The sequence below is a fragment of the Lampris incognitus genome, chromosome 6, assembly GCF_029633865.1.
Source record: "Lampris incognitus isolate fLamInc1 chromosome 6, fLamInc1.hap2, whole genome shotgun sequence".
Taxonomy (NCBI): Eukaryota; Metazoa; Chordata; class Actinopteri; order Lampriformes; family Lampridae; genus Lampris; species Lampris incognitus.
In genome coordinates, this window is record NC_079216.1 from 15,804,263 (window position 1) to 15,827,989 (window position 23,727).

The 23,727-nt window shown below is 44.5% G+C and overlaps 1 protein-coding gene across 1 annotated transcript in view; it reads right to left on the minus strand.

The window, feature by feature from the left end:
• The window catches only part of LOC130114462 (voltage-dependent calcium channel subunit alpha-2/delta-4-like), a 113,865-nt gene that overhangs the window by 81,586 nt on the left and 8,552 nt on the right, over nucleotides 1–23,727 (minus strand). The window contains exons 3-10 of the mRNA XM_056282343.1: nucleotides 19,275–19,391; nucleotides 13,859–13,918; nucleotides 11,207–11,369; nucleotides 9,799–9,930; nucleotides 8,197–8,257; nucleotides 5,935–6,085; nucleotides 4,990–5,064; nucleotides 3,445–3,534 (exon numbers count right to left, since the gene is read on the minus strand). Coding sequence (XP_056138318.1) covers nucleotides 3,445–3,534; nucleotides 4,990–5,064; nucleotides 5,935–6,085; nucleotides 8,197–8,257; nucleotides 9,799–9,930; nucleotides 11,207–11,369; nucleotides 13,859–13,918; nucleotides 19,275–19,391 — 849 coding nt within the window. The remainder of the gene's footprint in view (nucleotides 1–3,444; nucleotides 3,535–4,989; nucleotides 5,065–5,934; nucleotides 6,086–8,196; nucleotides 8,258–9,798; nucleotides 9,931–11,206; nucleotides 11,370–13,858; nucleotides 13,919–19,274; nucleotides 19,392–23,727) is intronic.

The window sequence follows — 23,727 nt, forward strand, 5'->3', positions numbered from 1 at the left end:
CCAGACATTACCTAACTATCAACACACACAGAGGGTTGTATCACTACAACAGGTTACCCTACGGTGTTGCTAGCGCCCCTGCTATTTTTCAAAAGATAATGGATCAGGTTCTTCAGGGCATGGAAGGGGTCACCTGTTATTTAGATGACATCTTAATTACTGGAAAAGATACAAAAAGGCACCTGACTAACTTGGAAGAGGTGCTTAGTAGACTTGAAACTTACAATCTCAGGTTTAAAAGAGAGAAGTGTGCATTCATGCAGAACAGCGTTTCATACTTAGGGCATGTCATCGATGCCAGGGGCATACATCCAATGAAGGAAAAGACAGATGCTATTCAGAGGGCTCCAGTTCCGAAAAATATAACTGAACTCAGGTCATTCTTAGCTCTGTTAAACTACTATGGGAAGTTTATCCCTAATCTATCTACTCTGATTCATCCAATGACAGCATTGCTGCATAAAGATGCAACCTGGGAATGGTCAGAGAAATGTCAAAGTGCATTTGATAGTGCAAAGAAGTCTCTTCAGTCAGATAAATTGTTAGTACATTTTGATGCAGAGTTACATATCATACTAGCATGTGATGCTTCTCCTTATGGAGTTGGTGCTGTAATCAGCCACAAAATGAAAGAGGGAAGTGAGAGACCTATCGCATTTGCATCCAGAATGTTAACTAAAACAGAACAGAATTACTCTCAACTGGAAAAAGAGGCACAGGGTCTTGTTTTTGGAGTTATGAAATTCCATGAGTATCTTTATGGAAGGAAATTCTTGTTATTGACAGACCACAAGCCACTGTTGAAAATTCTGGGGCCTAAAACAGGTGTGCCAACACTGGCCGCCGCTAGATTACAAAGGTGGGCTCTAATTTTGGCAGCGTATACATACAAAATCCAGTACAAGAAGTCAGAGCAGCATAGCAATGCTGATGCTTTATCAAGATTACCTGTGAAGCCTGATGTAGATGTGGTGTCAAACCCAATTTACAGAGTGTCTTACCTGGAAGACTTACCTCTTACTGCTAGAGAAATAGCCAAAGAAACAGAGATCCTGTGTTAAGAGTGGTTAAACAGTTGGTGTTAACTGGATGGCCTAAACATGTACAGGATGAGTCACTGAAGCCTTATTTTCAGAGAAAATTAGAGCTTAGCATTGAGGATGATTGTTTATTATGGGGTTACCGTGTGGTAGTGCCTGATAAACTAAGAGACAGGCTATTGTCGGAATTACATTAGCACCACTGGGGAATAGTTAAAATCAAGTCCCTCGCCAGAAGTTTATTCTGGTGGCCTACATTAGATGACAGTATTGAACGTGAAGTGAATCAATGTACTATTTGTCAGCAGCAGCGTAGTATGCCTGCTACCGCACCGATACATACATGGAAATGGTCTTCGAGTACATGGGAAAGAGTACATCTTGATTTTGCTGAGGACCACAAGCAGATGTTTTTAGTAGTGATGGATGCCTATGCTAGATGGCCAGAGATAGTTCCCATGACCACTACTACTTCATCTAAGACAATTGAAGCAATGAGAAATTTATTTGCAGCTTATGGGTTGCCTAAAGAGGTTGTAACTGATAACGGACCTCAGTTCGTATCGCAAGAGTTTGAGTCATTTTTGACTAAAAATGGGAGTAAAACACATCAAGTCACCTGCATACCATCATGCAAGTAATGGTTTAGCTGAAAGATTGGTCCAACATCTTAAGAAATCCCTTGCAAAGAATAGAGCCATTGGTGGTATGACGCTTGAGCACTGTGTAGCAAATTTTCTGATTGGGTACAGAAACACACCCCATACTAAGACAGGAAAGACCCCAGCTGAGCTATTTCTGAGAAGACAGGTGCGAACCAGGTTGTGTCTTATCAAACAAAAGTTCTCTCAGAGAATGCAGACCAAGTCTGAACCAAATCTTCCCCGTGTTAGGTCTTTTAAGGTTGGTCAACAGGTGTTGATAAAAAATTACAGGGGAGGGGAGAAATGGTTGAATGGAGTTGTAAGTGAAGTGTTGGGTCCTGTCACATACAGTGTTGAAGTAAATGGAAATTGTGTGAAAAGACATGTGAACCAGATGTTGGGTGTCAAGGGAAATCCAGATCAGACTCAAATGGACTCTTGTGATGGAGCTTCTTGGGAGATTGATGATTTCAATGCAGACACTGATGTGTCAGAACATCCTGAACCACAGGTTGTGGAAGAACGACCTGTAGAACCACCACCACCAGACGTCCTCCTGATAGACTGAACTTGTGACTGACATGCAGATTGGTTATTGAAAAAAAAAAAAAGAAAAGAAATCTGTAATGTAATGTATGGTTACTGTTGAAGAAATGCTGTACATGGTTATGAGCTTAAGAGCAAAAAGGATATGTTAGAATCCTAGAAAAAAAAAAGAATTTTGAATTTACAGGGGAGGAGCTGTGGTGTTCCCAACACAGAATATTAACCAGTGTGGGTTGGTTGGTTTTGAATGTGAACAGACCAATGTGATTGGTGCTGAATGAGGTGGAGGTCAGCTATTGGTTGTTCCTGAAGAGTATATAAGGCAGAATCGCCACCAGGGCGCTCCCTTGGTACTCCGCTCTAGTCGGGATAGCTAGGTTGTTACAGCGTAATAATAAATATACTACGTTACTGTCACAAGTCTGCCGTGTGCACTTTCCAGTTATCTACTTAAACAGTTTAGAACACAATTAGTGTTTCATACACCACAGTTTCTGAAAGCTCTGCCCCTGGCTCCGAGGCCACAGGCTGAGAGCCTATTTCCTTATCTACAACCGGTGGAGCAGGCTGTTTCTCTGACTGACTCTGTTCTCCTCTCTCTTCCTTGGAGACATTATCAGTGGGTGGGATGTTAGCATCTGCGGTGTTTGCCTCTGCTTGCTGTCTATGCGGACATGCAAACCGCTTATGGCCGACATCGCCACACTCAAAACATTTCAACTGCCCCGAACTAGCATACACCATATACAAGCCATAACTGTGTTTAACTCTACGGGAAACCGCCAAACTCTGCATTGGAGAGTCCAAGAACATAAATACTTGTCTCCTGAGTGACTGTACATGTTTCAGCTTCGGATCTGTACATCCGAGATTAACAGTTTTTAAAGTACTGGCAAATTTACCAAACCTCTGCAGGTCATTTTCCAACAGCTTTGTTGGAAATAAACGGATGGAGGACACTATTCCTCCTGAAAACAACCCAACAAAACCACTGAACACTCGGTAAAAAGTATTAAAAAAGCTTACCTGATCATGCAGATAGGACAGATGAAGAACACAGGGGAAAATCCGGGAAAAAAAAATACAGCCAACAATTCAAACTCTGCACCAATCTCACATTCACCACCCTCACTCACGCTCACAAACCACACCTCCCAGCATGCATTGCAGAGAGGAGGGGGAGGGGAGATATGAGGGCATCAGTGGACACCAACCTCGTTGAGGATTTTGAAGGACTCCTTCATGGCCTTCTTGATCTTGGCCTCTCCTTTAACATGCAGTTCATCCACCAAAACCTTAAAATGCTGCAGACAGATTGGGGGGGGGGGTATATTTTCTCGATGTCATGGAAGTTTGAAGAAAATTTTCGCAAAACATAACACTGTTATTACCATGCTAACAGTTAAATATGTATGGGAGCATGTCTATGTGCCCTCAGCCCTATTTCATTAAATTAACCTAAACTACCCTAACCTACTTAACCTGATTTAACCTCAGCCTCTACCTAACCTAACCTTAATCCAACGCTTATCTTAACCTAACCTTAACCGATAGCTAACCTACTCGGTAGCTAACTCACAGGGCTGAGGGAACATAGGGCTGACCCTCTCTGTAGGCTATATAAATAAATCAATATTTTGCATATGAAGACCAGCAGCTCTGCTCTGTTTTCATTTGGACATAATGTTGATGTTAAATTAATGTTACAAAGAACACTTACTAAACTGCTACCTGAACAGCAGCCTACTGTATTATCTAACTATCAAGCTAGCTAAAATGTAACTCTTTTAAATCCACATTTCAGTACACTAGTCTAAAGAAAATATGTTGCAATAAGGGTCTTATTGTGTTACATGCTTTTTCTGTCACGGAACTAATTTGTTATTTACCATAGACATTATTTTACACATATTTGCCATCACTAGATATTTGATTTTAAACTCTGCGTTAAAATTATTATTACTAAATCCCTTTCCTCCCTTGCCCACCTAAGACTCCTTGACATGCAGATACTACTCTTCAACACTTAAAAATACTTCTACATAGGCACTCACAGTCTTCCTGCGTTTATAGAGCTGGGTTATGTCCCTTGCATTTTTAATTAGTCTCTTTTTGATGTGAGCATGCCCCCCAACTCAAACTCCTTTTAGGTGCGAACTTAGATGGCAAACAATAAAGTTTGAGTGGGCTAGCGGTAGAAGGTTCCAGAGAGTCTCTGAGATGACTGATCTGACAAGCAGCAGATGCCAGGTGGCTAAGTCAGAGGAGCCCATTAGCCAAACACAACTCCCATAAACCTGTCAGACTGAACCCCTTCCCCGACTCACCCGCTGGAAAGGTTCCTTCATCGTACATCAAGCTTCTGATATCAGGACCCCCCCCCCACACACACACACACACACACGCATGAACGCAGTCACGGACACAGAAAACACACTGATGCACACATACGCGTATATAGGCACAGGCCGCCACGCATATATACAAAGTCTTAAAGGTATACGTGTACACACACACACACACACACACACACACACAGAGCTACAGGTCAATGTGGTGTATTCTGTGATGTGTGGTGGGCCACTCCAGGAAGTAAGTCAGTGGGTTGATCGGACTAACACACATAGCAGAGTGTCCCCCCCCTCCCTCCCCCCCAGCAGGTAGCGGAGGAGGTGTCATGTAACAGCTGCTATGTCTCAGATACTGGAGGTTCCCTGGATGAGCGCTTTAAGCTTCTATGAAGCAGATAATGGACTTACCTCTCTGTTGTCCAGATCTGCCTGGACCAACGTGCCTTTAAAGCAGGGCTCCACGTAGCGGACATAGTCTGTATACTGTGGCATATATAAAAAAATAAATTAAAAAAATCAACCAAACATGTTATCTGAGTTAACAGAAAAATTATAAAGCTGATGCAATTTCTCTGTTCTTAATGAAACTGTAAAAAGGTATAAGAGCACTTTTGCAGATGCTGAAAATTGTTTATCAAGGTTCCCATGTGTCTTGGAAAACCTCGACATGTATAGACTAGTTTTCCCGTTATGGGAAACACCTGGAAAATGAAAAAAATTGCTCAGATGCCCTGGAGATATTACTGAGGTCATGAAAAGTCATATATTTAGGTTATAAAACTGCATTTTACCCACTGAGACGGCATATTTGTGGCGTACGTTTTAGCTGCTGAGATTACAAATCAGTGCATGCAGGCCATATTTTCAGTGACCAGCTGGAGGTTACACAGTCCATCTAGTAACTGTTGAGGCTTTCACCAGAATACTATGACCTGGACCAAGAGCAACAGCTGTTGTGCACTATGTCCAAGCAAAGCTGGAATCTATCCTGAAAATATCCCTGAAAATTTCCAAGTGGGAATCTTGTTTAGGCTGCAGCACTGAACTGAACATTGCTAATCGGGAACTACTGGTATCCGTCCACCAGGAATTTCTTTGAGCCAGTTAAGATCTAATTTTTATTATGTTCCCTCCTTTTACAATCCTATCAGATAAACATTACATGTCTGTGATGACCCAATGCTTGCTCAGTTGCTCAGTCATGTTCTTACATCTTGTATGTTTTAACCTCAACATCCAACTCACGTAATCTTCATAACCCACAAACCACAATGTGCAGGATATGTGTGAGATTATACGCATGGTAGAATTACTTTCTTTTTAAAATGTAGATGCGGGAGGTCTCTGTCTTACAGCTATGACGTTGACGAAGTCATTCTCGCCCAGTGTGTCCAGGATGGTGTTGATGGTGTGCTTTGCGATGGTCATCTTTAGACCTTTCATGCTCCCACTGATGTCCACCATGATGATGATGTCCTTTGGTGAAGTGGCCGCTTGGATGTACCTGTAACAGAAAGGGAAACTTCACCATCATGATGTGAAATAACTCTTTGTTGTGTTAGATAAAGAGGGTTACAGCCTGCAGAGAGACCTGGTTAGGATGGTGATGGAAATGGGACGGGGGTGTCATGAGGATTATCTAGTGGAAGATGAAAACTCCACACGAGAAGTTAAGGTTGAGAAGCAGAAAATGTCCTCAGAGCTTGAAACAGAGGAGAAACTTGTTTCGCTCCTCACAGCTTTTTGGGTCTATCCATCCATCCATTATCCAAACCGCTTATCCTGCTCAGGGTCGCGGGGATGCTGGAGCCTATCCCAGCAGTCATTGGGTGGCAGGCAGGGAGACACCCTGGACAGGCCGCCTAACCATCACAGAGCCAACACACACACACACACACACACACACACACACATATTCACACCTAGGGACAAGTTAGCACGGCCGATTCACCTGACCTACATGTCTCTGGACTGTGGGAGGAAACCGGAACACCCGGAGGAAACCCACGCAGACATGGGGAGAACATGCAAACTCCACACCCAGGATGACCCGGGATGACCCCCAAGGTCGGACTACCCCAGGGCTTGAACCCAGGACCTTCTTGCTGTTAGCTGACTGTGCTAACCACTGTGCCACTGTGCTGCTTTTTTGGGTCCATTTGACACAAACATCTTCCAGGGGTTTGACAGCACTAGTTGAGTTCAGGCAAGTCAGCGGTTGTATATCAATATACCACCTCATTTAATGAGTACTAACTGTATATGGCTCACTTTCACGTATCTATCCCGCATCTGTCCAGCATCGGTATTACATATGTACAGTGACTTACAAAATCAATGTCTTTATTTATCAACATGGTTTTTCTACCAGCAGCCTGTGTTTCAGCCTATCAGATTCAGATTAAAGAGTGTTGATTTTGATGTATTTGTGAAAATATCTTGAAAATTGTTAAGAAGTAGCCTAAAAAGGTATGTGTAGTACAGTCTGCACATATACAAAACTGTAACTATCAAAAAAAGGTGTATAGTAATTAATAGTAACTATCATCCACTAATTGTGCCTCCACCACTTCAGATTTAATCCATCATATACTGTTTTATTTTAAGTAATTCTCTACAAGTATTTTACCTGAAAGTATTTTACCAGGCTTTACTTAGTCATGTTTTACTTTTTATAAAAGTAAGGTTAGGAAAAGTTAGCGTGTATAATGAATTTGGAGAGCTGGGATTTGCTCACATAAAAGAAAAGACAATCACAAGACTGTTGACAGTGACCAACAATATCTAGAAACAATATTTAAGAGTAACTATAGTCTAGGAGCATCAAGGGAACAAAGAAATTTAATAAACACATAACTTTATATGGAGTGAAAAAATGAAGAAAAAAAAATATTAGGAAATCTACACAGTAGAAGATCTGGGTCTCTATCATATATGAATCACATTTAGTGTTGTATTATTAACGATCATCACATGCTAGCAGTGTTGCTGTGGAGATGTGACATGACGGGTCAGTTTCATAGCCCAGCGAGCACCCCTGAGGTCTTATACTTAAATGTGTGAACATGTGGGACCGACCCGGTGAGCTAGCGAGCAGCTAACCAGTTAAGGAGCAGCTTAAAGTCTTTCCAAGAGGATCAGGGCTCTGTTTGCTCATCCAGGAGGATAGCCGCTCTGGGTGCTGGGCGCTGGCCAGGCTCCTAATCTGATAGCCTACCCAGGACCAGCTGAGAGTCCAGCACCAGACGGTCACAGGCCGGCTGGGAGGAGCCACGTTTAGGCTTTCCCGGATCAGCAAAAAGTGTGTGTGCGTGCACGTGTGTGTGTGCGTGGAACCCCCTCTGCTATTCAACACTTCTATTACGCTTCAGGAAAGCTGAAATATTGCGCATTGCACCTTCGAATCTCAATACCTATGAGCTTTTGGTACCATCCAGGATGAAAGGATGAATTCATTCTAATAAATTCATTCATTAAACCCACTCTGGGCTCCAAACCTTTTGAATTGGAGCCTATACACTGTTTTGTTTTGTTTTTAAAAGAGGACCTCTTTGGTCAAATCACCACTAATGCCATTATGTATGAGACAACAGTCCAGCAGACTGACAAACTCACCAGTTACGGTTCCTGCAATCAAAGGCTGCCACTCCGTTAGCGTCTGGAGTCCATTTGATACCTGGCAACACATAAACAGATCAACTCAGTTTTTTTTTTTATTGTATCTAGCAATTCAATTCTTGCACATTCAAAGCTCACATCTTTCTCAACAGCATTTAGCGGATGCTTTTTTTTTAAAATTTCCCCCCCTTTTTCTCCCCAATTGTATCTGACCAATCACCCTACTCTTCCGAGCCCTCCCGATCTCTACTCTACCCCCTCTGTTGATCCAGGAAGGGCTGCAGACCACCACATGCCTCCTCTGATACATTTGGAATCGCCAGCCGCTTCTTTTCACCTGATAGTGAGGAGTTTCACCAGGGGGACGTAGTGCGGGGAAGGATCACGCTATTCCCCCAGTTCCCCCTCTCCCCTGAACAGGTGCCCCGGCCGACCAGAGGAGGCGCTAGCTAGTGCAGTGACCAGGACACATACCCACATCCAGCTTCCCACCCACAGACACGGTCAATTGTGTCTGTAGGGACGCCCGACCAAGCCAGAGGTAACACGGGGGATTCGAACCGCCGATCCCCTTGTTGGTAGGCAATGGAATAGACTGCTACGCTACCTGGACACCCTGCTGATGCTCTTTTAACATCTGCCATATTGGTCGAGGCGTTTCATCCAAAGTTCCACATACATTCTTAGCGTGGGACTGGGAAGTAAACTCTGAACACCTTATTCAGACCATTCAGTCACTGTAAAACAACACAAGGCACAGTAGATGATGGACAGACTGGTTGTGATGAGAATCAAATCTCTTTATTATTTAACAGGACAATCTCTCTAACCACTGAGCCAGCCTGATGCTCCAAAAACTCCCTGAGGGAAGTCATGGTGTAAACTGCAGATTTCCCACAGGCTTTCATCATATTAATTCAATATACAAAATGTGATCCATGATTTGGATATGCATAAACTGATGAACATTATCAGTTCTAGTAGTTGAAAACCCACAGCTCTGTGAATTTTCTCCTACTTCTTATGGTCAGATGTTCACTGTGTAAAACTATCTTTAGAAGAAGAAGAAGAAAGCCACTTTATTTGTCATTGTATTCTTACAACGACTTGTATTCTTAATGAAATGTGTCTTCTGCATCTCACCCATCCTATTGTATAGGAGCAGTTGGCAGCTGCAGCACCCAGGGACCAACTCCAGTTCTTCTTTCCATTGCCTTGCTCAGAGGTATAGGCAGGACTATTAACCCTAACATGCATGTCTTTTTAATGGTGGGAGGAAACCAGAGCACCCGGAGGAAACCCACATAGACAAGGGGAGAACATGCAAACTCCACGCAGAAAGGATCTGGGACAGCCTGGGGTTCGAACCCAGGACCTTCTTGCTGTGAGGCAACAGTGCTAACCACTGGGCCACCGTGCAGTCCTGTAAATGTGTATTTGTGCTTTGTTCCATAAACCTCAATGTATCTTATCATTTAATTGACGAGTGTCTCTAAATGGGTTTGTACTGTTACCTATCCTTTGCTGTGATTTTATGCCTGGACTATGACCAGACAGCCCTGCTGTGTGGTAATAACATGGAGCACAGCCCAAACTTACCGGGGTAGATTCTGAAGAACCCCGTGGAGCTGCCAAAGTACTGCCAGGTGAGTGTGGGGTCCTTCTGGAAGTTGCTAATGAAGACATCATTAAGCGCCTCCGAGTTGTAGATGGCGTTCAGGATGTTGGGATCTGCATGCAGATTAGAGGAGGAGTAGAATAATAAAGAAAACGTCTTCGAAAACACAGAACTCAAGGTTCCTGAGCTAAAGTCTCAGGCCTTGTGGCGAACCAGTGAAATAATACTACTAATACTGCAGGCCTGTTTTCCACAATGGGTCAAACTGGACTTCCAAGGAACAACTAGACATCTCAATATAAAACTACCTTGTTGATGTTGTAACTTCAGTTGAAGAATCAGCCTGTTCCTGGTACACTAATATATATTTGACCTTTAAGTTTTAGACATACGTTGTAAAAGCATGCTGTGATAAACAAAGTATGGCAGTAGGGGATGAGTTGTTTGGTGATGGTGGTGACTACATATGGTGCACTTACTTACACAAACACATTATTGGTATTTACAATAAACTACTTTAGTTGGTTACATTTCAATTAGTAAGATCTTCCTGAGGTGCGTGCACATGCACACACACGCACACACACGCACACACACGCACACACACACACACACACACACACACACACACACACACACACAAACATACACACACACACACACACACACACACAACATTCAAAATGATGAATCACTGAGAGTATAAAAATGTCTTCAGAAGAATATCCAATGGGCCAAACTGGGTTGAGGAAATAATTATCTCTGTGCGGTTTAAAATCATAAAACCTAAAAATAGAAAATCTGTAGCTAGTGGGCGTCTGCTGTATATACAGTATTTACTCACTCAATACTGCAATGTGAAAAATCATACTGTGCTCGTAGGGGACATTTACAAATGCAGTACACATAATTGGGGAGGGGTGACCTTAAGGTCTATTGCTTGTTTCAAACAAAGAGCTGTTCAGAACATCAGAGTGTCTGAAAGCTCCTTTCCAACGTTTGGATTGAGGAAGGTCTGTCTACGCCCACTTTCTGCTGTGCTTGGCCAGGTGTACTCAGGTGTGGAAATGGGCGGGGTTTAAAGTGGCCCGCAAGTTTTACTCTGTTCAGTCTTATTATTCTGTTTGTGCTCACCATAAGTATCTTCAGGGAAGAACTCTCTGGAGTGTTCGCCATTTGTTTGACTTTTTGCATTGTGATTAAAAAAACTTCCTGTTTATAATCCCACCCCTTTGGACAGCTTCTTGACCCGCCTTCTTTCTGGAAAAGGTATGAATAACTCTGCTGCCCACCATGGTCAGACGATGAGATGTATGACATAGGTTGTTTGAAGCATGTAGATTGCTTAAGAGGTGGTTGTATATAAATGCAGTGTGATGTGTGGTTGACCTTTGTTGTAGACGTTGGTGGGGACCTGGATGTTGCTCTGCTGGGTGTTGACAAGCAGGTTGTTGAAATGTTCGTTCTCCTCCAGAACAAAGTCTCCGCCTAGCTCCACATTGTTCCCGTCCTCGTCCACGGTGTTGATCATCATGGAGTTGTAGTAGTCAAACTAAACACAAAAGGGGAGAAAGCTTTTTAGAGAGCCCTTTCAAAAACTACTCAGTGAAATGTAAAGACTGTGTGGTGCTGTCCTGACCTAGTGTATTAATAGACTGGGACCTCTTATCAAGAAGTCACTAGCACTTTAAGCCATTAGCAGCTGTGTAGTGAGGGTGAACTGGGAATGTCTGGCAGAGGCCCCTGTCTGTGAGGTCTCCAACTCCAACTTCCGGAAGAAGTTCTCGGGTATCCCGAGGGAGGCTGGGGACATGGAGTCTGAGTGGGCCATGTTCAAAGCCTCTATTGCAGATGTGGCAGGTAGGAGCTGTGGTCATAAGGTCATTGGTGCCTGTCGAGGCGGCAACCTAAGAACCCGCTGGTGGACACCGGCGGTGAGGGAAGCCGTCAGGCTGAAGAAGGAAGCCTTTTGGGCTTGGTTGGCCAGAGGTTCCCTGAAGTAGCTGAGAAGTACTGGAAGGCCAGAAGGGCTGTGACCTCGGCGGTCACGGAAGCAAAAACTCAGGTGTGGGAGGAGTTCGGTGAGGCTATGGAGGAGGACTTTCGGTTGGCCTCAAGGAAATTCTATCAAACCATCTGGTGACTCAGGAAGGGGAGGCAGGGCCTGACTCTGACTGGGTTCAGATGGGGAGGGGAACTGCTGAACCCAGACAGGGGACGTTGTCGGGTGGTGGAAAGAACACTTTGAGGAGCTCCTGAACCCGGCTAACACATCCTCATTGGAGGAGGTAGAGTCTGAAGACTCGGGGGAAGCCCCACCCATATCCCTGGCAGAGGTATCTGAGGTAGTTAAGAAGCTCCTCGGTGGCAAGGCGCCAAGTGTGGATGGGATTCGCTCTTGGATGCTGAAGGCTCTGGATATTATTGGGCTGTCTTGGCTGACACACCTCTTCAGTGTCACGTGGAGGTCGGGGACAGTACCTGTGGAGTGGCAGACTGGGGTGGTGGTTCTCGTATTTAAAAAGGGGACCGGAGGGTGTGCTCCAATTATCGGGGCATCACATTACTCAGCCTCCCGGGGAAAGTCTACTCTAAGGTGCTGGAAAGGAGGCTCTGACCGACTGTCAAATCTCGGATCCAGGAAGAACAATGCAGATTCCATCCTGGCTATGGAACAACGGACCAACTCTTTACCCTTGCAGAAGTGCTGAGGGAGGCAGAGGAGTTTGACCAGCCAGTCTACATGTGTTCTGTGGACTTGGAGAAGGCTTATGACTGTGTACTCCGGGGCACTCTGTGGGGGGTACTGTGGGCGTATGGGGTACCGGGGCAGTTGCTACAAGCCATCCATGCCTGTATAACGAAAGTGAGAGCTGTGTCCACATTCTCAGCACAAAGTCAAACACATTTTCGGTGGGTGTCGGACTCAACCAAGGTTTTGCCTTGTCTCCAATTCTGTTTGTGATATTCATGGACAGGATCTCAAGGCGCAGCCAAGGTGAGGAGTGTGTCCATTTTGGGAACCTCAGAATTGCATCTCTGCTCTTCGCAGATGATGTGGTTTTGTTGGCTTCATCAGAATGTGACCTCCAGCATGCACTGGGGTGGTTTGCAGCTGAGTGTGAAATAGCCAGGATGAGAGTCAGTACCTACAAGTCTGAGGCTATGGTTCTCTACCAGAAAATGGTGGATTGCTCCCTCCGAGTTGTTGTCTCAAGTGAAGGAGTTCAAGTATCTCAGGGCTTGTTCAAGAGTGAGGGTAGGATGGAACAGGAGATTGACAGGCAGACTGGTGCAGCATCAGCAGTAATGCGGACGTTGTACCGGACTGCTGTGGTGAAGAGGGAGCTGAGCTGGAAGGCAAAGCTCTCAGTTTACCACTCAATCTTCATTCCAACCCTAACCTATGGTCAAGAATTTTGGGTAGTGACCAAAAGGGCGACATCGTGGATACAAGTGGCTGAAATGAGTTTCCTCTGTAGGGTGTCTGGGCTCAGCCTTAGAGATAGGGTGAGGAGCTCTGACATCTGGAGGGAGCTCAGAGTAGAGCTGCTGTCCCTTCGTGTCGAAAGGAGTCAGTTGAGGTGGTTTGGGCATCTGATTAGGACACCTCCTGGGCGCCTTCCTTTGGATGTTTTCCGGGCATGTCCAACTGGGAGAAGACCCCGGGGTAGACCCAGAACTTGCTAGAGGGGCTACATATCCAATTTGGCCTGGGAACGCCTTGGGCTCCCCCAAGAGGAGCTGGAGGGTGTTGCTGGGGAGAGGGGTGTCTGGAGTGCCCTACTTAGCTTGCTGCCACTGCGACCCAACCCCGGAGAAGTGGCTGATGATGAGATGAGAGATGAGATTTGAACTTCGGCTAGCTATTTTAAGATAGAGAGAACGGGAGAGTATCTTGACCCCATATTTTTACTCTATATGATTTTCTTTCTTGTTTGTAATCAGTAATTCTGTTTAAAACACTTTCTACATCAGTTGGACTTGCCCTTTAATCCACAGCTAGTTTGTCATTGGGTATGGATGGAGTAAAGGACTAACCTGTAAAGAGGCGTTGAATTCATGGTACAAATCTGCATCTTCTGCCGACTCTGCTAGTCTCTGATGGAAGAAACAAACAAAACAAAGAGACTGTTTCTGTTTCTGACTGAATACACACTATATATATATACATACACACACACACACACACACACACACACACCTGGCGGCCTGTCCAGGGTGTTTCCCTGCCTGCCGCCCAATAACTGCTGAGATAGGCCGGATAAGCGGTTTGGATAATGGATATATATATATATATATATATATATATATATATATATATATATATATATATATATATATATATATATATATATATATATATATTTGTGTGTGTGTGTGTGTGTGTGTGTGTGTGTGTGACAAAGTGGGTGAGAACACACCATTTGTCCCATCATCTATCTCAATTGTTAACAGATGCTGGCTTTTCCTGCCACAGTGGTGCTGCCTGAACTCAGGTACTGCTGATCAACTCCAAGGAAGGATTTAAGCAGTAGTCTTGGAGTTGTTAAGAGGCAGGACGTCAGGGTGTAGATGTGTCCATGTGCTGTTAATTTAAGTTCTTTTATTATGAGCTGAAGTTTTGTTCAGTTAAATTGAGTTAACTTTTAATTTGTTTCCTTTGCTTTGTACACGTTTTTGTTGTTTCACATGTAGCTACACCCTGTAAATAAATCACGCTGGTTGAATGGAAACAGTTCTGAGTCTGCCTCTTACATTTTAGCCACTCAAGCCAGGTTTTCCCACAGTTGGTGGCAGTGGTGGGAATTGTAGGGGGCAGTGAAGAAAATGACAACCAGACAGAAACAACTTCAAGCAACTGAGTTTCTACCTGAAGCGTCCCAAGATGTCTGTGACCAGCAAGGAGCAGCAGGCAGTCACCCCCAGGAGCAAGAAAGTCTGGCTGAACTGTCAAGTCTTCTACGATGCCTGATGCAACAGCAAGCTGATCGCGATGTCAAGGCAGAGCAGGAACATAAGCAACAAGAGGACAGGTGGAGGCAAATCCAGCATCAGTTTGTCCAGCTCCACCACGAGGTCCAACAGGACTGCCAGGATTGCCAACAAGAGAGGGAAGGTTCAGTAGCCACATCTGCTCCCTCTACAGGGCTACAGCCAAGCCACCTAACCTCTCACCAACCCAAGACATGTCCGAGGCCGATTCATTACAGTCGGCTAATGGAGGACCGCATTCCAGTCTGATGAGGTTTCCCGGCTGGAAAGTCCCAAAAATGCAGCCCTACAATGAAGGCGAGGATATTGAACATTACTTGATCACCTTTGAAAGAATTGCTCATGCCTGTCAATGACCTCAGGATGAGTGGGCTCTTCACCTGGCTCCACTGTTAACTGGTAAAGCCCGTTCAGCCTACGTAGCTATGGTCATTGATGCCAACATGAACTATGAGAAAGTAAAGTGTGCCATGTTGCAGAAGTCTGAAATTAATGTAGAGACCTATCAAGTGAGGTTCCGTTCCAGTGTGCCGGGAGAAGGGAAGCTGCCTAAAGAGTTGCAGGTCCGCCTCAAAGACTTGTATGGCAAGTGGATGGTCCCTGAAGCCAAGACAAAGGAGCAAATATGTGATGCTATCATCATGGAGCAGTTCCTTAAACTCCTGAATCCTGAGCTTCGCACCTGGATTAAAGAGCAGAACCCAAAGACCTCCAAAGAAGCAGCAGAATTGGCTGAAACCTTACTGGCTGCTTGCCGTCCATCAGAGTACCACCCAGGCCCAGCCAAGCCCTGCCCACCGGGTAAGCCTGTTGGGGGGAATGAGCTCCCCTCATTAACATGCTCATCATGGACATACCCTTTTCACGCATTACAATGGATATTGTAGGCCCTTTAGAAAGGAGTAATGCAGGCCATAAGTATATACTGGTCATTTGCGATTATGCCACAAGATATCCTGAAGCCTTTCCCTTGAAGATAAAGGCCCGCCAGATTGTTAACTGCCTCATTCAGCTGTTCTCCTGAGTTCGAATTCCAAAGGAAATCATCACGGACCAAGGCACCAACTTTATTTCAAGCCTGCTGAAAGAGGTATACAGCTTGCTGGGAATCCAAGGTGTGAGGAAGTGTGTCAGTGACTCAGGATCAGGCTGGGACCAATGGCTTCAATTCCTGTTGTTCGTATATAGAGAAGTCCCACACGCATCAACTGGGTTTTCACCTTTCCAGCTGCTGTATGGACATTCTGTGAGGGGGCCCAATGGACATCTTGAAGGAGGTCTGGGAGGGTCCCAAGCCACAACAGCAGTGTAGTGAGCGCTCATATGTCCTGAAAATGAAGGACAAACTAAAGCAGTTTCAGGAGTTAGCTAATGGCAATCTGGCTCAAATACAGTTCCGACAGAAACAGAGTTATGACAAGGCCTCTAGGAGGAGGGTTTTCCAGGAGGGCCAGAAAGTTCTCCTACTGCTGCCAATGTCTGACAGTGCTCACCTTACCAAGTGGCAGGGGTCATACAAGATAAAAAGGAAGACCCGCCCAGTCACATATGAACTCTTTTTGCCAGACCACTGGAAGAAGTATCAAGTCTTCCACGTAAATCTTCTGAAAGAATGGGTTGACCGACCACAGCAGTCTACAACCTTGTGGGCACACACAGTTTTTGATGAGGATAGGCTTGAGGAGCAGTATTTTCCCTCTTCAATTGAGACTCTGGTGTTTCCAGATCTAAGTCATCTCACAGCAAGTAAACGCCTTGAGCTGGAAGTCCACATGACATCAGAGCTATTCAGTCTTAAGCCAGGTTGTACACACCTCATTGAGCATCAGATTAATCTGCGTTCATCAGAACAACAGCCGATAAGGGACACCACCTGCTGCATTCCAGCCAGATTTGTTCCTGAACTGAAGCAAGAAGTGGAGGACATGCTGGCTACAGGGATCATTAAGCCTTCTTGCAGTGAGTGGCGTAGCCCTGTGGTGCTGGTTCCAAAGAAGGAAGACCCTAAACTGAGAGTCTGTGTCAATTTTTCAAAGTTGAATGATGTGTCTGCCTTTTGATCTCTATCCAATGCCTAGGATTGATGAACTGGTCGACCGCTTGGGAAATGCTAACTTCCTGACGACCTGACGACCCTTGACCTCTGTAAAGGGTATTGGCAGGTGCCCTTAGCAGAATCTTCAAGAGACTTAATGACATTCAGAGTTCCAAGTGGCCTGGCCAGATTCAGAAAGATGCCTTTTGGTTTGCACGGAGCACCAGCAACATTTCAGAGGTTGGCGGATGAAGTCTTGAGAGGAGCAGAGAACTATGAAGCAGCATACATAGATGACATCATTATCTTCAGTCAGATGTGGCAGGACTGTGCAACATCTTGCTGATATTTTTCAACGTATCAAGAGTGCTAGTCTGGTCACCAATGCAAAGAAGTGTCACACTGCCACGCCTGAGATCCAGTACCTTGGCTATGTGATTGGAGGTGGAGGCATCCGACCTCAGGTAGGAAAGGTAGAGGCGATTGCAACAACACCACTACCTACCACCAAGAGAAGGCTGAAGTCATTCTTGGGGTTAGTAGGTTGGTATTGCAGGTTTGTCCCTAATTTTTCATCAAGATCTGCTACACTAACTAACATGATTCGCAAATCCAGGCTAGTAAAAGTTAAATGGACTCAGGAAAGTGAGAGTGCTTTCAAAGACTTGGAAAAACTGTCTGTGTCCAGAACCTGTTTTGCAGTGTCCAGATTTTTCTCTCCCCTTTACCATGCAGACACATGCCTCCAGAGTAGGTCTCGGAGCTGTGTTGCTGCAAGGGGGGGATGGAAACCAGTTCCCTGTGTAGCACATCAGCCGAAAACTCTTCCCCAGGAAAATGCGGTATTCAACAGTTGAGAAGGAGGCTCTAGCTATAAAAATGGGCTTTGGATACCTTGAAATATTACCTCACAGGCAGAGAGTTTGTTCTTGAGACTGACCATCGTGCATTGCAGTGGATTCACAATATGAGAGACACTAATGCTAGAATTACCAGATGGTATTTGTCTCTCCAGCTCTATCGTTTTCAGGTCTGGTACAGACCAGGACACAAGAATGTCATTGCTGACTTCCTGTCCCATGACTCTAAGGAGTAATGGTCTTAAGAGGTGTGTGTGTGTGTGGGTGAGAACACACCATTTGTCCCATCATCCATCTCAACTGTTAACAGGTGTTGGCTTTCCCTACCACAGTGGCGCAGCCTGAACTCAGGTGCTGCTGATCAACTCCAAGGGAGGATTTAAGCAGTAGCCTTGGAGTTAAGAAGTAGGACAGCAGAGTGTGGATGTGTGCATGTGCTGTTAATTTAAGTTCTATTATTATGGCTTGAGTTTTGTTCAGTTAAATCAAGTTAACTGTTAATTTGTTTCCTTTGCCTTGTACATATTTTTGTTGTTTCACATGTAGCTACACCCTGTAAATAAATCATGCTGGTTGAATAGAAACAGTTCTGAGTCTGCCGCCTACATTTTAGCCACTCAGGCTAGGCTTCCCCACAATATACAGCACCCCCCCCCCCCGGAAACCATCAATGGTGTTGTTGATAAGTGCTCAATGTGTGTGTGTGTGTGTGTGTGTGTGTGTGTGTGTGTGTGTGTGTGTGTGTGTGTGTGTGTGTATATATATACCAACTTACGGCATGAAACAGGCTTGTACTGTCCATTAAAGAATTTAACTGAATCACTGGGATTTATATGTGTGTGTGTGTGTGTGTGTGTGTGTGTGTGTGTGTGTATATATATATATATATATATATATATATATATATATATATGGTATAACTGTACTGTGCTACACTAGTATAGTGAAGTTAGAAAACTTAAAGTTCCTTTTTAATTTTCCCTTCTAATATTTTCAGGCATAAAAATATTATATACACACATTACATAGATGATAGAGAGAGCGAGGTATCAGTCTAGGATGCAGACCCTCAGCTCAGAAAATATTTCCAGTATATGTAATGTTATTCAGACTGTTGAAGCTTTGTCTGGAATTTCCAGAGGTTTCTGTCTGAGACAGAACATGAATTTGTTGAATATATATACAAAATGCATCAGGCTTGGCATGCAAAAGTGAAGCAAATAAATTCTGAACTAAATATTCTCTTTTAGTCATCTCACAGAAGCACATCAGACCTGGTGCTGACACACCGCTGCACACAGTTGAGTACAGTGAAGCAGGAAGAACTGTTCAGTGGACGTTAGTATCGTACAAACATTATACCCACAGTGGTTCATGGTGTGTTGCAGAGATGGGTGTGTGTTAGTGGATGTGAAAAAGTTAAACAAATAAATATATAGTTAAATATTTGATTCACGTTTTGGTGATTACCATATTTTTTGCAAGCCAGGTTGCAGGTAATGCATATTAAGTGGAGTTACTGTAAGTCACAGAGTAAACAGGCAGTGTTAGCATCGTCTGTCCTTACCTTCACCGACTTCATCTTACTGCCCAGCATACGCTCAATTTCATCCGAGTAGTCCTTCACCAGGTCTGTCCCGTCCAACTCCACAATTTTAATGATGGATTCCACATCTTTTAGTTTCTAAGATGAAATGAAACAGAGGTCCCTGCATTAGATCGTGGAAAGACGGATGGAGAGATCAATCCAGAATGATAGTTTTATTTTCCTTAATAAAAGTTTAAACTCTATCAATGGTGTGAGGTAAATCCATTCATTGCCTATGCAATGGATTTGTTTGAGAGATTCTAAATCAACAGAAAATATCAATCAATCGACAAAACCCTGCTATGACTGAAGGGACCAGCAATATCTTGATGTATTTTATAACAAGATGTTTTTGTGAGCCAACGTAAACTCTCCAGTGACATTTAGCTTACGTAGTGTTGGGTTCAGCCAATCTGTCTGAGGTAATCAGGTTACTTTCTCTGGATGGAGAAGCCCAGGTGGATCAACAAACCGAGGCGTTGGGGACAGCCCATTCTAGTTATTTACACTCTGAATTACTTGATTAACTGATTCCCTAATCCCAATTACTCCAGCCAACCCACTTACTGGGACAAGCAGAGCCAAGTTCGAGCTGAAGCCTCAGTGGATCCACGTAAGCCTGGTGGAGCCTTTTTCTGTTCGTGCCAAATGTATTTATATCGCTCTAAATCACTGCTAAGTTCTCATCGGGACTGGTGTCACCACAGACAGAAACGGGCACACACAGTAGATGACAGCAAACAACACCCTCTATCTACCCTTATAGACCCTGAGTTGGAAAAACTCCACAGACAGATCTTTGCAGGAAAACAAATGGGAGAAACCTCTGAAAGATCATTGAAAAACGAACCCGTGACCCTGCAGGACAGATAGACAAAAACACACAAAAAAAACTACGAGAACACATTCATCCAAACTAACACATATATCCAAACTAAAAAAAAAAAAAAATCACTGTCCAGAGAACAAACGCCAGCCGATGACAGTTGGAACTGCCAGTCTGCATGGGCTAGCAGTTAGCTTAGCTTGCCCCACTTCTGCGTCCTGTCGGACCACCCTTGGTGTTTCCTCTTCAGGTGCAGCCCTGGGCAGGGCCGTGGTCCTTGGATGCAGCAGACCAGGCTCCCTCAGTCAATCAAGACATCTTCGACACACCTCCCCCATACTCCAGACGAAGACACTAAAACCACAATCAACGCTAGGCGATGCCCCAGCCAGACCGCCCTTGGTGTTATCAGAACTGCCGGTCTGCATGGGCTAGCAGTTAACTTAGCCTGCCCCGCTTCTGCATCCTGTCAGACCGCCCTCGGTGTTATCTCTTCGGGCGCAGCTCCAGGCAGGACCGTGGTCCCTGGGCCAACAGGATGCAGCAGACCAAGCTCTCTCAGCCAATCCAACACCAGCTCCCCCACCCATCAAACAAGGACACAAACTTAGAAGCAGACGAGGACAAAGACAAAGATAGGCAGACCATAGTGGGATTCATATGACATTCCTGTTGGGGTTGGCTCCATTGGACACAAACCCCGGTTCCCATGAAGGACAAGCGAATGTGTGAGTGTGTGGATATGTGAAGGTCCAGTGTCGGCCACTAAACAGATGTAATTCAGGGTATATAGGCGGTTAGGGGTTCCTGCCTTAGTGTTAAGAGTCGGCAGAATGCATTTCCATTTAGTGTGCCCACCTGAACAACATTCAAACTGGGGACCACCTGCACACTGCTGTGAACTTCTAGGTACCAGCGAAGAAGATGTACACCAGACATCTTATTCCAGTTCAGTCTGCTATCGTTTACAAATTTTGATCGACCAAGGAACTGGACTCGGAGGGATGACTGGATAAAACACACAAAGGGCATGTACAGAATGCTCTAAAACAGAAAAAGAAATTAAATGTGAAAGTACGAGGAGGAGTTAATTATAAAAGAGTGTATGAGAGATGAGGGCCCCATAAAGCCTTGGGCCAGCTCTGGACTATCTGCATACCCAGGGATGTCTAAACTGACAAGTCATCGAAAAGAGTTTGGGAATCATCAGTATCTTTGTGTACAGAGTTCAGCTAGCAAGACCAAACACCGAACAGATGGCAGGTAAGAGAAGCCTGCATACAACAGGGCCCTTCTCTTCCTCCATCATTATTCACTCTTTCACAAGTGCACTGTGGAGAAAAAATAACAAAAATATATACAAAGGACCTGTTGGCAGAATTAGATCAGAGGTGATGGCTCAATTTAAAGTTTCTCAGCAAACAAACTGCTTGGTGATAAATCCAAGTCTGATGGACAGGCGACACACAAATGGATGATGTCTAAAATCAGCACAGGCCTTAAAATCCTGATGCAGCCAAAGAGGGCTTGGCTCTCAATCTGGGCATTACCTAGATCCCTGCACAGTGTGGGAGCGGTGGGCGTGTGTGTGTGCGTATTAGAACAGCGTGTTTATGTTTGTGTGTCAGTGTGCACGTGTGTATGTGTCGAGAGAGAGCGAGAGAGAAGAGAGAGGAGAAAGAGAGAGAGAAAAAATGTGTGTAAAAAACTGTGTGCATGTATGGGTGTGCATGTGTCTTTGTGACTGTTCATTAATCAAAACACAACAGAGCCCCAAAGATAAAGACTCTCTCTCTCTCTCTCTCTCTCTCTCTCTCTCTCTCTCTCTCTCTCTCTCTCCTCTCTCTCTCTCTCAATTCAATTCAATTCAATTGCGCTTTATTGCATGACATACGTGTACATATTTCCAAAGCATGTAAAACAACAACAACACAATACAACAATGATTATAATAATAACAGCAACAACAACAATGATTATTATATCAAACAACAACAGTGGCAATAGGTGCCATCACCCACTGTCTCTCAGGTTGTGGCAGGAAAATATAAATCTTGCAGCAATGCTCGCCGCTGGCCCCCCTCCCAGGACCACCCGCAGCTTATCAGCATCATCCATTTCCTGGTACTCTGGAATCACATGTTCCAGCTCCTGGACAAAAGCCCGTCGTTGTTTTTCAATTTGTCACATTTTAAGGAGGAAGTGCCCCTCTGCCTCCACCTCATCTGTCATGCACTGACCACATGTTCGTTGCTCTTTGGCAACCACGTCTTTTTGTGTCTCCCCTTTTCAATGGCTAGACTGTGGTCACTGAGCCTGTATTTGGTGCTGTCGCTGCTTCCTGTCTCTGACAGTTAAGAGGTATTCTTCCAAAATCAGTTTGTTTTTAGGGCCCGATAGACTTCTAGTTTGTTTTGAGTTTTGATTTCAGCATTCCAATGTTTCAGATAATTGTTCTTGCTTTGTTTTATACCCTGATTTATCCTCATGTTTGTTTGTTTTATAGTCTGATATATCCTCATGTTGGTTTGGATGCAGTGCTGGCCTGAGGTTGGTTGGTCTTAGTATTTGTTAATGGGTTAGTGAGTCTCAGAGCCAGCTGCTTCAGGGGACTCTTTTCGGGTTCAGATCTTGGGTTTTCAGAGCGTTAAAGTGCAATGCATTTGTTGGGCTTGTATTTAAGTGCATCCAGAAATTTTAGAGATCTTTTTTTGTACATTTATCAATAATGGAAACCGGCCTAATTCTGCCCTACATGCGTTGTTTGGTGTTTTCCTTTGTGTTTTCAGAATCATTCTACAGAATTCAGCATGTAGGGTTTCTGCTGGATGCTTGTCCCATCTAGTGTAGCTGGAAAGACTGAGTGGAACCCCATACCTCACTTCCATATAGTGCAATGGGTAGAATTACACTATCAAACAGTTTGCACCAGATGGAGATTGGTATCTCTCTCTCTCTCTCTCTCTCTCTCTCTCTCTCTCTCTCTCATCTCTCTCTCTCTCTCTCTCTCTCTCTCTCTCTCTCTCCTCTCTCTCTCTCTCTCTCTCTCTCTCTCTCTCTCTCTCTCTCTCTCTCCTCTCTCTCTCTCTCTCTCTCTCTCTCTCTCTCTCACACACACACACACACACACTGGACTTCGTTCAACAGTGCATATTTACCATGCTCTTGTTCCGCACCGCCTTGCTTCATATTCATACAATACCAAACATGCACACCTAAGGCCTGAACACTACAACCATAGGATTTTGTTTTTGTGTTGGTGCAGTTGGCAGACACACCAACAAAGACCAGTTTTGACAATTTTTGCCAATTTCCTCAGGGCAAAGGGAATGTACACCCCCTGTATGGTAATTTTGTGGTAATTTTGAAAGCACCTTGGCTGTGAGGAGATGGGTGAGGTGGTGCAATTCCGCTGGTGTTGTACAACTTTAGTGTCCGTTTTGGCTTGAAAGTGAGCTTAAGACTATGCCGGCTCAGACTGCATGCAGATACAGGTTCAATGAGCTATTTTCATGCAGCAGTCTAAGGCAGGATGTATGGGAACATCTGTCCAAATGTGTTTTAATGGATGTTAGCCTTTGACCCACTGAAATAAATCTGAAGTCT